General features: G+C 39.0%; 1 protein-coding gene across 5 annotated transcripts in view; it reads right to left on the reverse strand.

The window, feature by feature from the left end:
- The window catches only part of LOC309720420 (VPS10 domain-containing receptor SorCS1-like), a 79,919-nt gene that overhangs the window by 51,783 nt on the left and 12,656 nt on the right, over nt 1-15,480 (reverse strand). For 2 of the 5 annotated variants that reach the window (XR_014280479.1, XM_082557341.1), the window contains exon 1: nt 692-2,703. The exons of 1 other annotated variant lie outside the window; for it this stretch is intronic. Coding sequence is in view for 3 of the 4 variants with exons in the window: in XM_082557341.1 (XP_082413467.1) it covers nt 692-1,381 (690 nt within the window). In the remaining variant the exon portion in view is untranslated. Of the gene's footprint in view, nt 1-691; nt 2,704-15,480 lie in introns of those variants that run through there. 2 more of the 5 variants (XM_082557340.1, XM_082557339.1) reach the window with 1 other exon arrangement.

Genomic DNA, 15,480 nt, shown 5'->3' on the forward strand with positions numbered 1-15,480 from the left:
CAACCTGTAAATCCATTTGTCTCCAAGTCCTTATTTTAGCATGTCATTGTATTATGATGTTATTTCATGCTTCATTTATCCTTAATTTGTCTTTTAGTCTAAAGGACTCCAGGTTTAGGTTCTTTGCATGATTGTAATTATATTGATTCTTAATTATTACGCTATTATAACTTTCGTCCTATACTTTATCTGAGCCATTCTTATATAATGGGTGGTAGGAGAATTATAGTTTAATTGATTTAAGCTTGCAAATAATATGTATGCAGAGAACTTACAAATGAGTGACTGACCAAAACGGGGAAAAGCAAAATGAGCTTCTGTGAGTGACTAAATGGGAGAAACACGCACAAAAGAGCAAATGGGGCATAATCCCCTTAACATTATTTTCTTTTTCTTTACCATATCTGCCAAGTCAGCCGATCAATAAACAACAGCATAAATAGGGTGTGCGTGCCCGTGTATGTGCGCGTGCGCGAGACAGACAGAAAAAGAGAGAGGGAGAGCAAGGGAGAGGTTGAAAGGCAGAGACTGATTCCTTTAAAGTCTGCAAGCTCTCAGTTTTAATCTTTCATCGCGTTTTTCAGACGCATCTGAATGAGTCTTACTGCCACGTAAGACCTGTGGATGAATGATGACCACACTGCGTCAAAAAGAGGTCCGTGCGTAAATCTGGAGCACATTAACTACTTACGCTACTGTTTTGTCCGGACCAGTGCACCATCGCCTGGTTATGAGCCGTGTCCTCGGTGAGCGCAAATGTCGAACTTGTGAGGTGAAACTCCTCCTGGTCCGAAACCGAGGCATCCTCCCCGCCCTCGGGTCTGAATCCGGACCAAGTCTCTGTGCTCCTCGCACTACGTCTCCAACTGGTCACATTCCTGTCCTCGTTTTCCGTCACATCACCAATTTTATTTCCCCCGTCGTCTGTGTTATTCTCGGTTACATTGCTGAGAAAGGGGGAGGACACGCTTGAAGACACTTCAGATTGGGAAAGTTTCTGGTTACTGCTTGGGGCGCCTTTATGCAGAGAACTTGAGATATTTCCCCCAAACCGTGGCTGTACTTTGGACGAACTTTCTTCGCTCGCGGTCAGTTCTGCATCGTAGTGCCTTTCGTTTCGGGGGGTGACCGACCCCTCGGTAAATCTAAGAAACTCTTCAGCTGTTGCCTCTCCAAAATTTGTCAAATCCAGCGCCGAGAGTTCCCGGGGAAATGCTGCGGAAATGAGCGGCAGCTGGCAAGACGGAATGCACCTTACCTCCGCTTTTGTTCCGCCCAGGATGGAAGTTAGGGTAAAGATCCAAATCCACTCAGAGAAAATGATAAAAAGGCAGTGACCGAGGCGCGTCTCCATTCTACGTTGATTCCTACTTAAAAACATATCATTTTTTTAGTCTTGAGCGAGTGTCTGTCATCACCTGGTAAAGTGGTTGAATGTACTGTGAGGAGGTGCAGCAGCGCGCGGACAAGTGCTCCCAAGTACTGATGCAAACGATGCATCAGAGGAGGAGCTGGAGGCTGAATCCTGCACAAGAGGGGAGCGGGGCCGATACCCCGCATCATCATCTCAACCTGGATTAAAACAAAAAAAAAGAAGAAGAAGAAGGAAGGAACAACAAAATAATAAAAACAAGCATAGGGGTTGGGTGTAACTTAAGTTTATTCCTGATCAACAGTGTGACAGATAGTATGTCATTATAAAACATTTGATTTAATAATCATCTTATATCTTGGTAATTATGCACAGAATCAAAACAGCCTGAAAGGTGATGTATGGGGTCCCTGGGGGGGAAGTCTGGAAACATTAGTGGGTCTGCCACTGGCAGTCTTTGTGAGGAAATGTTACTGACAGGAGCTTTATGGAAGATACAATGAGGCTTTGCATTTTCCATTAGCAGGTCTGAGTAATCAATTAACAAGATTGCCTGTGTTCACTGTCAATTATGTCATGCAGGTAAAGTCCCGGCTGTGGCCTGCCTGCAAAATGGGCTGGAAATAGTTTCACTTAGGCTTTGCTCCTGTATTATCCATTCAATACACCCGAATGGAGAAAATGCATATTCCCCAAATTTTACCTGCTGTTTTCTGTGGCCCTTTCTTGGGGTTAATGGAGGCTTGAATAACAGAAAATAATGAGAAGAATTCAAAGCAGAGGTGAGTGAGTAATCAGTCTTGCTACATCTCTGATCTCTGCTGTTGAGTATAAGTACAGAAGAGTGCGCAGGTGTCACGGCAATAATAACGATCCCATTATTGCCATGCAGTGCATACAGCAAAAATATATTGTTATATTTCTCTATACTTTGGGCTTTGTTCCAGTCAGCTAATGGTGGACCATTAGGAGAACTAGAGCCTGTCCAAACTCTGTGATTAGATTCTATTTCTGGGCAACATTTAGTCAATAGGATGAGGATGCTGTTGACTGGTGAGTGATGCCGAAGAGACTCCCTATATTGAGCTGCGTTCTCCCCATCGCTCTGAGCTGCGACGTGATCCTGTTCCACATACGGGTCAACTGCACAGAGACGTCTTTCATTGCCAGCCATTAGTGATGCAGTGAGCAAGAGCTGTCTCAATCTGTTTCAGTTAGCCCCCACCAGACAAGGGGAAACCAGTCTATAATGCAGATTGATGGCTGACTGAGAATTTCAATCACAGAGAACACTGGCTAAAAACCTCAACTTTCGACTGTAATGAAAACCTCAAGCAAAGTCCAACTGTTTCAATACAGAACACCTTTTTTAAAAATGGAAAAAACTGGTCTCTTTTTTCTCTAGGTACGAGTGTGTGTGTGAGTGACACTTCCACAAGTTTACACATGTGTGTTTCTGTGCTTGTTCTGCCTTTGTCGAGTTCACAGTAATAATGCAGTGATCATAATGCCTGACCTATCTGCATAGTTCAGATGTGGATAAGCAGTTCCTGCCTTTGTTTTGCTTGTAACGTCTCTGTGATAGATGATGCTAAAAAGTCATCCTCAGCATCACCACTTTAGCAGATTTATTACGTTTACTGATTACTTTGTCATATTATTCAAAAATGTTTTAATCAGAAAATAGTGAAAAGAGGCCATGACAATATCTTAGTCTAAGGTGACATTCTGAAATTACTTGCTTGATCTCAAAAAAATCTCCCAAACCCAGGGGTCATTTGATTTTAGCTCATATAAATGAAACAAGCAGTTGTGTCACAGGGAGAAAGTCATTTTCTGTGGATAAACCAGTAGCCAACTAATCATTAAACCCTGAGCTGCAAGTCTTGTTTTCTTTACGCATTGTTGAAGCCACGGTAGGAGGCTGAAGTGTAAAAAAAAAAACTTGTAGATGTCTCAGAAAAAGAAAAACTGTGGTAAGTACAAGCCAACTTTGTGTGAAAGAGAGCAAAAATAAATTGTGCATTAAAAAAACAATATCCGCGGAGGATCTTTTAGACTTGTTCGCAGACTTTAAATTTCACTGCAAGGTGACAGATTTCGGGACTGATGTCGTATAGCACATTTGTGTGCACAACATGGCAGCTGAGTGGAATCATTGTCTTTCGACAGACAAGATTGCTGCTTTGCTGCCTGTCACACTGACTGAATACAAACTGCGTATGCTCCCTGAGCTCCTGCCTTTATGATGGGAACTTGTGAGCCGGCAGTGTGAGAAGCACACAAAGGAAAGAGGTGACAGCTTTCTATGTTGCTGGATTAGTCTGTGTTTTTAATTAAATAGAATTCAGCAGAAGAAGAAGAGAGCACTGTATAGGGCATCTCTGAAATTAGTCTTTTCCATGTTGACGTCTGGTTTACTTTCACAACTGTCCTTATTACTCCAGTCCTCATAATAGCTTTAAAAAGGGAGCAAAGACAGTCAGGACATTACTCATGCACAGAACATTGTCTAAAACCTTCTGCTCAAACTAAAAGGTAACATCTGCCTTCAGTGCTGCAAAGTGTTGGGTGGCAGCAACAGTATCTGTATATGGCAAAAGTCACACACGGTTGCCATAGAAAAATAACCTTTTTTTGCATACAGTAATTCAATGTACATAATGAAAATGTGATCGTCTAAAAATAAAAGAGAAGGGGTGAAAAAAAGTGTAGCTGCTGTGCAGACGTGTTATGCAGCAACTCGTGCCTCGCTATAAGGTGTTGCGGTAGGAATAGTCGAGCTCAGTTCGATGACGGACACCTGAGACATCCACTTTAATTAATGCTGAACACACCTCGGGGGCACCAGGAAGAGAAAATCACCTTTTCAAATAATGATTTCAATTACAATATTGAGAGATAAGGTAAAACGCTGAAACAAACGCTGAAATGCTACAGGCTATGTACAATTGATAGCTCAAACCTTTCAGTGGATCGTTCAAATATATGATTTGATGTGTCTGCTTTGCTGTGAGTGAAGTGAAGCAGTGTGTAAAATGCTGTGAACGTGTAAGTAACAGAAACCTACCACATGCATACTTTGTGTACTGAAGTCTAGTTTCTGCTTATTTCAGGTAAGGTGGGTGCAGCTTTAATTAACTGACCTTCGGTTCTTGCATATGAGGTCTAATTTAAAACCATTAGTTATTCAGCACAAATTTAGTAATCAGTGAGCTGGATTTCCCTATTATCATACTTCTTCACCATTATGTTAATCTTCATTCTTCCTAATGTTTTGCTTAACCTTCAGTGGGCAGAATCTGCCTTATTGGAGCTCAGGACAACAACAGCAGCCTAATATTATCACAAAAGCATCATTAATCCACATCTGAAAGAGTTCATTCTTTTCACAGTTTGAGGAAATGCTAAGAAATAAAGGTTTTGAGCTACAGGGCATAGAGTTTTCCTCATTTTACTCCCGCCAGAGAGCCAGATGCATTGATGTTATTGCTTAACTACAGTGTGTTTGATCTGACCCCATTATTGGTCTCAGGAAATTTAGCTGAAAGCTACAGTTAGGACTAGGAGCAGAATAATTTAAATTACAAAAAGAATAACATCAACAATTATGTAGCTTGGACTACTTTTTCATAAGTGGTTTGGGTAGTAAAGGTATTTTTACAGTGTGAGACAAATGTACTGAGTAAATGTTTACCTGCTTTATCATTGCATTCATTTTTTGTTGGAGAATCATGCATTAATTTGAATATTTTAACATTACAGGTCCAAACTTGAAGTACTTAGAAGGACTTGAATAACCACAAAATTTAAAAAGACAACAGAGCTGCTTCCAGCTGCTCCCTTATTCACAAGGGGTCACCGCAGCAGGTAGCTCCACATGTTTTTGATTTGACAGATTTTCACATCCGAAGGGATTTATGTTTCCTCCCATAGGAAACATGGGAGAATCTTTTGCTTGTTAGACGAATGTTAGGCGAATGTGTAAACCACTACACTATGGAGGCACTAAATATTAAAAGATAATGCAAGTGCTAATTAGCATTCAGAAACTGATCGAGGAGGATAGCAACTGTGCAATATTGAAGGCGTTCATTATTGACTGCATCATTTCTTGTACAGTGAAAATGTGTTTACATTCAGGTCTGCTAGTAAAAAAAACAATGTAATCAACAACACCTAGAGTTATTTCTGGATAAGATGTGCTTTAGACACGGACTCAGTAATTTGCTTCTGTGCTGACTGTCAGTGTAGTCTTTGAAATGTAAAGAATTTTTTACCGTAAGTGATCCATAGTGCACGTTTACTATTGCAGCCATGATGACAAAGGTGTCCTCCCCAGGTTATTTTGGAACAAAACCCAGCCAAAGATCACATTATGTACAAGCCTAATATCCCGTTTCAATAGAATATGCATCCATTTTCAGAAATGAAATATCTTTTAAATTATGTTTTTGCGGACCTGCCTGTTGGAGTTAAAGGAAATGTTAGCAATGAATGAGAGTTCTCTCTGCGTGAGTGTATAGCCTTTAACAAATGTCATCTTTATGTGGTACACTTCATAAAAAGGCAGGAAAAAGAGAGTTCGTTTTATGAAAAAGTTCATTTTACGATAGCAAATTCATGCATGTTTGCAGACAATGGCCCCATGGTTTTTTTCCTTCTGTCTTTTTTTTTGTCTTTTATAAAAATGGATTCCTTGGAAACTGCTGTCTAGGTGATTCAACCCACCATTAGATTAACAAATTTGATTCCTGGGGGATGACTTTAGGTGGTCTGAGGAACCAGAAAGTGGGAAAAGTAAAAAAAAAGCTGAACCTGTAGTTGAGGGCACGCTGGCTGTAAACATTAATATCTGAGAGAAATATTGAAATGTTGGCACAGCAGATCTGGAGTTCTCCTGATGTAGCTTGTAATTAAACTTTTAGAAGTATTTCATGTCCACTTCACTTTGTAGTGACAGATGTCACTACAAAGTGAAGTGAAGTGGAAAATCACTAGAAAGCATCACAGATCAAATAAGCCATGGATCACAAAGGGGATAGAAGATGCATGTAAAAAGAAAAATAATCTATATAAGAGATTCATAAAACAGAGGACAAAAGATGCTGAAATAAAGTACAAGTTATATAAAAATAGATTAGTAAATATTATAAGAACAAGTAAGAAAGAATATTACCACAAATTATTGGAGCAAAGTAGAAGTAACACACAAGAAACATGGAGGATATTAAACAGTCTAATCAAAAAGGGCTCAAAAAATAAGAATTATCCAGATTATTTAAAAAAAGATAAAGATATTGTGCTTGATAAAACTAAAGACATTGCAAATGAATTTAATGATTTCTTTGTAAATGTTGGCTTTAATTTAGCAAAAGAAATTCCAGAGTCAAGAAATAATAACGACCTAAATAAACATATTACTCAGAATGTGTCCTCCATGTTTATTGGTGCTGTAACTCATAGAGAAATAATTAACATTGTGAAGACATTTAAAAATAAAAAGTCCACTGACTGTTTTGGTATTGACATGATATTAGTTAAAAGTATTATAGAATATATAGTGCAACCTTTCGCATACATTTGTAATCTGTCCTTTCAAACTGGTGTGTTTCCCTCACAAATGAAAATAGCAAAAGTTATTCCAATCCATAAAAACGGAGAGAGATGTCAGTTTACCAATTATAGGCCAATATCACTACTCCCACAGTTCTCAAAAATTTTAGAAAAGTTATTTGTTAATAGACTTGATAAATATATTGAGAAGCATAATCTCCTAAGTGATAACCAATATGGCTTTAGAGTGAAAAGGTCCACTTCAATGGCAGTGATGGAACTTGTTGAAGGGATATCTAATGCAATAGATAATAAGGAATATACTGTTGGTGTTTTTATAGACTTAAAAAAGGCGTTTGATACAATTGATCATTCTATATTAATGAATAAACTAGAGAGATATGGCATAAGAGGGATAGCATACAAGTGGATGAAAAGTTACCTGGATGAAAGATATCAATATGTCGAATTCAATAATGTAAAATCTAAGCAGTTGAAGGTAACTTGTGGTGTTCCTCAGGGCTCTGTGCTGGGCCCTAAATTATTTATATTATATATAAATGACATATGTAGTGTTTCCAAACTGTTAAAATGTGTATCGTTTGCTGATGATACGACTCTGTACTGCTCAGGTAAAAACTTAGAACAGCTTCTGACTACAGCGGAAAAGGAGTTAAATATATTAAAAAACTGGTTTGATGTAAATAAGTTATCATTAAATATAAAGAAAACAAAATTGATTATTTTTGGCACTAGACAAGTGAAAAATGTATCTAAAATAAGGGTTAATGGAATTGAAATTGAAAGAGTGTACGAAAATAAATTTCTTGGAGTGATAATTGATGATAAGCTGAGTTGGAAGTCTCATATAAACCACGTGAAAACAAAAATGTCAAAAACCATTGCTATTCTCTATAAAACAAAGCATGTCCTGAACAAAAAATCATTATACACACTTTATTGTACTCTGTTTCTTCCATATATGACTTACTGTCTGGAGATATGGGGTAATGCATATAAAACGAACACTCTTCATATTTTCAAGTTACAAAAAAGAGCTATAAGAATTATAAACCAATCAAACTATATAGAACCAACTAACATTTTGTTTATTAATCTGAATACCCTGAAATTTTATGATTTAGTTGAATATAAAATGGCACAGATAATGTATAAAGCACAAAATAACTTGCTTTGCCCCAGTACTCAGAAGCTGTTCAAAGTCAGAGAGAGTCAATATGACTTAAGGGGAACAGATTTCTTTAAGAAAAACAAGATGAGGACAAACATAAAGCAGAGATGTGTTTCTGTTAGAGGAGTTAACCTGTGGAATAGTTATGACAGTGATTTAAAAAGGTGTAGTTCATTTTCCTTGTTTAAAAACATGTTTAAAAATAGAGTATTAGAAAAATATATATATCAAGAATGAAAAGAACAAAAAGGAGAAAAAAAACAACAACCTCTTGATTCTTTACTTTGATGTAGTTACTTATCTAAGGTGGAAAGTTTTTTTTTTCTTTGTTTTGTTTGTTTGTTTGTTTGTTTGTTTGTTTGTTTTGTTTGGTTTTTGCTTTGTTTTATTATTTTCTTCAAGCCCTGTGTACAGGAGCTGCATACAAAAAGATATTTTGTGAAAAGGGTTGGCGTAATAAGCAAATGCTTCAGCCAATACCTTTTGATTAGCCTTGTCTCATGCTTTCTTTCTTTATGGTAGATTTTTGTTCTGTTTTCACTGTTTTTTGTTTTGTTTTTTCTCACTGTTTTCACTGAGATTTGAATTTGAATGCTAATCAATAAAATCAAATCAAATCAAAATCAATCAGATGTCCAGGCGTCCTGGTGAGCATCCCCTCCTTAAAGCGATGTGTCTTTTTCTTTTTTTGTTGCTTAATTTAGACATCATCATGGTAATTTACAACTGGACAGAAGCTCTCAAGTAAGAGAATACCACATGATTTTTATACACCAACTAGATAAACATTTGAAACTGTTCTCAGAGAATGTTTAAGCTAAGCTTGATCGCTATTCTTTAGCTGGGTGAAGCAAACAATTTCAACACAGTGGGAGTCACGGTTTTGATCAGCTTTTCATCAGCCTCCAGCTGCAGAACCACAAACTGTGACACACACTTGTAATTATCAATTATATATGCTCGCATTCAAACTGTTTCCTAGGATTTGAATAGTCTATCTATCTATCTATCTATCTATCTATCTATCTATCTATCTATCTATCTATCTATCTATCTATCTATCTATCTATCTATCTATCTATCTATCTGCTTCTTGTATTATATATTTAATATACAAATGAATACACGCAGAAAAGATACGCTCTATTTTTGGAAATTGGCTCATGACAACAGGCCCTCTAAATCAATGAAATACATCCACGGTTTGTCTATGACCTCTAGAATGGCACGTAAGCAGTTTGTTTCATCTGATACCTCTTTTGGCAAGACAATGTCATTTCACTTGACTTTCTTAGGAGGAGACAGCATGTCTCTCACTCTCTTTTTGCTTTTATACAAATAAACACATTAGCTATAACATGTTCAAGTATGGGATTCCTTAGGGGAAATTCCTCATCAGGGACATTTCCAGATTGTTTTAATAGGGTTATAATGAGAGGGACAAGAACAGGATGACATCAGTGTTTTATCAGAGAATTTAATAGGAAATAAGTGTAAAAAAAAATGTAAATGATCTAAAATGATGTCAGGCTCATGTGTTGTGTTTTGTCCTATCAAAGATAGGATTAATACATGAAAAGAAATGCCGCACATGAGTTGCACATAACTAACACTGTTTTGGTTATTTGTTTTACAAAGTCGAATTTCTTTTCTTAAAAAAGCTTGTTTACTTGAGTTATAAATCTACTAGCAGTGCACAACTTGTATAACCCTATCTATCTAAAGTTAATATATTCACTATGTAGAATGGCACTTGATGTTGATGGCTTTTTAATGACTTCCTGGGTAGCTTGATCTATAATAATGTAATTTGTCTCATTTGTTAAAGTACAAAGTACAATATTTCCATTCATGCCTTGAGAAAACCTAAATATACTACATTACATCTATACTCTAGTAAACTACTCGAGTAAATCTATAGTTACATTCATTCTGCTCTGTGCTGTCAATGAGTGGTGTTGGGCACAGCAAAATTAACAGTACAGGGTGGGCCATTTATATGGATACACTGTAGTAACATGGGAATGGTTGGTGATATTAAAGTCCTGTTTGTGGCACATTAGTATATGTGAGGGGCAAACTCCTCAAGATGGGTGGTGACCATGGTGGCCATTTAGAAGTCGGCCATCTTGGATACAACTTTTGTTTTTTCAATAGGAAGAGGGCCATGTGACACATCAAACTTATAGGTAATGTCACAAGGAAAACAATGGTGTGCTTGGTTTCAACGTAACTTTATTCTTTCATGAGTTATTTACAAGTTTCTGACCACTTATAAAATGTGTTCAATGTGCTGCCCATTGTGTTGAATTGTCAATGCAACTCTCTTCCCCCACTCTTCACACACTGATAGCAACACCGCAGGAGAAATGCCAGCACAGGCATCCAGTATCCGTAGTTTCAGGTGCTGCACATCTCGTATCTTCACACCATAGACAATTGCCTTCAGATGACCCAAAGATAAAAGTCTAAGGGGGTCAGATCGGGAGACCTTGGGGGCCATTCAACTGGCCCACGATGACCAATCCACTTTCCAGGAAACTGTTCATCTAGGAATGCTTGGACCTGGCACCCATAATGTGGTGGTGCACCACCTTGCTGGAAAAGCTCAGGGAACGTGCCAGCTTCAGTGCATAAACAGGGAAACACATCATCATGTAGCAATTTCAAATATCCAGTGGCCTTGAGGTTTCCATTGAAGAATGGACCCACTATCGTTGTACCCCATATACCACACCAAACCATCACTTTTGTTCCACCAGTCTTGGAGGGATCCATCCAATGTGGGTCAGTGTCAGACCAATAGCACTGGTTTTGTTTGTTAACTTCACCATTCACATAAAAGTTTGCCTCATCACTGAACAAAATCTTCTGCGTGAACTGAGGTTCCTGTTTCAATTTTTGTTTTGCCCATTCTGCAAATTCTGTGCGCCAATCTGGGTCATCCTCGTTGAGATGCTGCAGTAGCTGGAGTTTGTAAGGGTGCCATTTGTGAGTAGCTAATATCCGCCAAAGGGATGTTCGACTAATGCCACTCTCCAGTGACATGAGTCCTACGCTGTGGGCTCTTGCTGAATGAAGCTAGGACAGCCACTGATGTTTCTTCATTAGTGACAGTTTTCTTGCATCCACATTTTGGCAAATCCAAGACTGAACCAGTTTCACGAAACTTAGCAAGCAGTTTGCTAACTGTAGCATGGGAGATGAGTGGTCTTGTAGGGTGTCTTGCATTGAAATCTGCTGCAATGACCCGGTTACTGCATTCACCAGATATCAACACAATTTTGATCCGCTCCTCACGTGTTAACCTCTTCGACATGTCAATGGCTCTGAACAAAGAGAAACTTATGAAAGAATAAGGTTATGTTGAAACGAAGCACACCATTGTTTTTCTTGTGACATTACCAATAAGTTTGATGTGTCACATGGCCTTCTTCCTATTGAAAAAACAAAAGTTGTATCCAAGATGGCCGACTTCTAAATGGCCACCATGGTCACCACCCATCTTGAGGAGTTTGCCCCCTCACATATACTAATGTGCCACAAACAGGACTTTAATATCACCAACCATTCCCATGTTATTACGGTGTATCCATATAAATGGCCCACCCTGTACTTTAGTCCAGTGGAATTGGTGGGGCGCAATCAAATACTAGCTAGCAAGCTGGTTAACATGCTAAGCTACACAGCAGTAGGAACAGGCCTTCAGTAATTTCATGTCATCTCAAATTAGAACGTCTCTTGGCCCCAAGATAACATATCTGGGCGTAATTGTCATAAATGATCTGTATTTGTGTATAATATTAGGATTTTAGCTGTTTATATTGCTGACCTCTCGGCTACCCGTAGGCTCTTAGGTATCCTGAGACTCCACTTCAAGAATCCTTTTTTAGATGCATTGTTTGGTGCAGAGAGACACATAGCTGTTTAGTGCTGCTTCCAGTCTGTATGCTAAATTAAACTAACAGACTGCTGGCTGTTTCTCTTCAGTGGGGATTACACCACGTTTGGTAGCAGCTTAGCTTTGGAAGCAACATGCTGTTCTCATGTTTCACCTTGCAGAGCAGGTGTCTTCTGGTACCACCTTCTCCTGACATTAATTAACCATGGTGAGACACATAAGAGAAAATGAGAAGGTCATTTTTGATGTTTAGCATACAGATATAAACTTCAGGGCACACATTACTAGCTCCAGGTGCTAGCCAGTAACCACTAATGAGGTCATCTCAACCTTTTCTTACTAGTCTAAAGGCCATGGCAAACTTAAAAACACTGAACTTTGCACAATAATAAGGTAGCAAGGAGAGCGTAGGAACTCCCACACAGTGCATCAGTGATTCATAAAGTGAACATTTTCATCCTGCAAAAGACCCCTTCTTATTTTCAGGAACGTCATTTTTGAGTCATACGAAGTAGCTGGAGAGAGACATTCTTCCAGACATCAATTATTAACCAAAGCTTATATCACAACCTCATAGATCAAAACGGAAAGCTTGTACAATACTAGAGGGCATCTCATATATTTAGTGCTGCCACAGAAACACAAACCTAAAACAAAAAGGTTAGGCGTTTGAAAATTTGACATGAGCTCACGAGTCTTTGTAATTTCCCTGACAGGTACATGATATGGCAGAGGAAGACTGTAGGGTATGTGAGTCTATCTTTGTACTTCTCTCTCAGAAGCTGAGGATTTTGCACCACCATAGAATAGGATTCCTGTAAAAAAAAAAAATGAATATTTTATGACATTGCTACCAGGCTATGATTTCTAGCATAAGAGAAGATTTGCATTCTAAACTGCCTGTTGTGCAAAAAAAAAAATCCTACCTTGGATATGTCTTAATGTACCTGGAAGTCCAAAAAACATGTGATGTGGTGTTTTCTGCTGTTTCCCCTGAGGTTAAAAACTACAAGGCAGGTAAAAACATTTACTCAAGGTTAAAAGCCCACAATTCCCGGTCTCATTAGAGTCATGCTTATTACTGGGAAGGCTAGATTTCAGCTCATGTCCTGTTTTATTATGCTGCTAGTAGTGATGATAAAGCTTTTTCCCTGCTTGCTTCTAATCATGACAAGACACCGTTAGCACAGCACTTTTTATTGCATATTTCCAGCAAACAAAAAAATCATTTTCTAGCTGTTTTTTTTTTTTTTTCAAAGCACCAAGTGAGCTTATCAGATATTTCTAGAAGCTTCCCATTGGAAGTCTCAGAGTCAAGGTAGTGGTACTGCTCTGCTTCAGGCACTGTTGCGAAACAAAGACATTAGAGGTGAAATGAATAATGTAGAGTCATTTCTCCGTAAGAAGTCTGGACACTTGCCCCAAGGGGCGCTGCGTCATTCTCTGCCCCTGTAACCTATATTAGTTGGAGTCGGTTTTAAAAGCCCATCGGGGAGCAGAACTTTCCTATACAACAGGCTTGCAATGTTGAAACATATTATTCGTTTTTGTCCTTGCGCTCTGATTTATAAATGTGACACAGTGTTGTTTCAATGAATCATTTAAACTTTATTGTTAGAAATTTGTTATTTGAATTTTTTTAATAGATTTTGGTTGCTGTCCCAGTTATACAAAGTGCTCTGCAACAAAATCTGGGGAAGCAAGGCTCTGTGTATTCCTATGTATTAGAAAGTCTAGACAAAAATAGCCTAGCTGTTTCTGCATTCCTTAGCCTACTCCATCCTGATCCAAAGAACCTGTCACTCTCCACCTTGTGACACAAACTAAATGGAACCACCTCAGGTACTGGATGCTGATTTGCATTTTGTATCAGGTTCCTTGGTCCAGTGCCAGCACAAGCAGAAAAAGCTCAGCTCGCCAGATATGGAGGCCCTGATTGAAACTGTAGGCAGAGTTGAGCCTCTCTCTGTATGCTCTCTATATAGAGAGCTCATTATTTGGAGAGACCTGTGTGCATTGTTCCAAGTCTGCAGAGTCAGCTAGAGAGCCACTCATCACTCCACACAGTCCAGACTCCTGCACATCTGGTCTGGCAGCTTCAGGGTGACCTGCACGCACTCACGAAAATACACACATGCACACGTAAATGTTGGCATAAAAATAAGCACAAACATACAGCAGCGCACAAAGTACCCTGATACCCGAAAGCACATAATCTCCTGGCTGATCATGCATTCATTGTGGAGACGGGACTCTCAGGATGAAGCGCATTGAAATGCGAAAGATTACACACATTCTCCGCTCAGTCACACACACACACACACACACACACACACACACACACACACACACACAGGACTCACACAAAAGCACTGTCCTGTTTTGCCTGTGATTTACTGGCCATTTTACACCTAGTTGAGGTGGCCACCTCCAGCGCTGACCCTGCACTGCAGCTCAGGGACACAGGTATAGCATTTTGCAGCACTTCCTCAAGAATTCCCCAAGCACAGAAGGCAGCTGAGCTGTCAATCTCCACTTATGAAGGTTTAATTTATCAGCTTGAAGGTCTAAAATGCACAGCTCCTTTCATATAACTCAGTCCCTTTACTCCAATTCCCAGTTCTCCAAGGTATAATGGAGTGGTCTGCACTGCAGCATAGTTTACCACGCTCCAACTGCATCGCTGTGTACTTACATCTAAAATATTTTGGCATCAAAAATCTGTAGGAGGATGACAGTATGATAAAGCAGAGCGTTCTCACTCCTGAGGCGTAACATGTCGACGTTTTGTCACGTCCCGCGGCGTTCCTGAGGAACGCGAAAGGAGACCTTCGGCGTTCTTATGGTACGCGGCGGGTTATGGCTGGAATCCAGTGCAATGACGCTCCCGCGGTAATAGACGTTCCAGCCCTGTATTCCAGCCCTAAACCTAACCTTATCCCTAGCCCTGACCATAACCTTATTCCTGACCTTAACCAGGACTTTAATGATGTTAAATAGCGTGTTTCTAAGCGATTTGAAGAAAAAGAGCGAACATGTGTAGGTTCAGTCCAGACGGTTCTCATATTTCCTCTTTTTCCGAGGTCGTCATTTAGGAACGTGGTGGGTAGCCGAAAACGTAATATGGTGACGATTTGTCACCTAGCGTAAAATGTTACGCTTTGGGAGTGAGAACGGGTTGCAGAGCGATAAAGGTGATGCTCATAAATGGCATCAGAAGAAAGAGTAAGTGAAATAAATTGATTCTATTGTGAACATGCCAGTGTGCATTCTGTTGACAGACTTTTTTTTATCTGACTACATCATTTCCAAGACTCAATGAAATCTGAGTGGAGGAAGAAGTTGACTGAAGGAAAAAAAACCAGTACAATATTACAAAGGGCCATATATCGATTCTCTGTATCAGCACAAAAGAAGTATACTTACTGGACTCAAGACCACTATTTCAAAAGACAAAAT

Source organism: Aulonocara stuartgranti (assembly GCF_965226115.1).
Source record: "Aulonocara stuartgranti genome assembly, chromosome: 13".
Lineage (NCBI taxonomy): Eukaryota > Metazoa > Chordata > Actinopteri > Cichliformes > Cichlidae > Aulonocara > Aulonocara stuartgranti.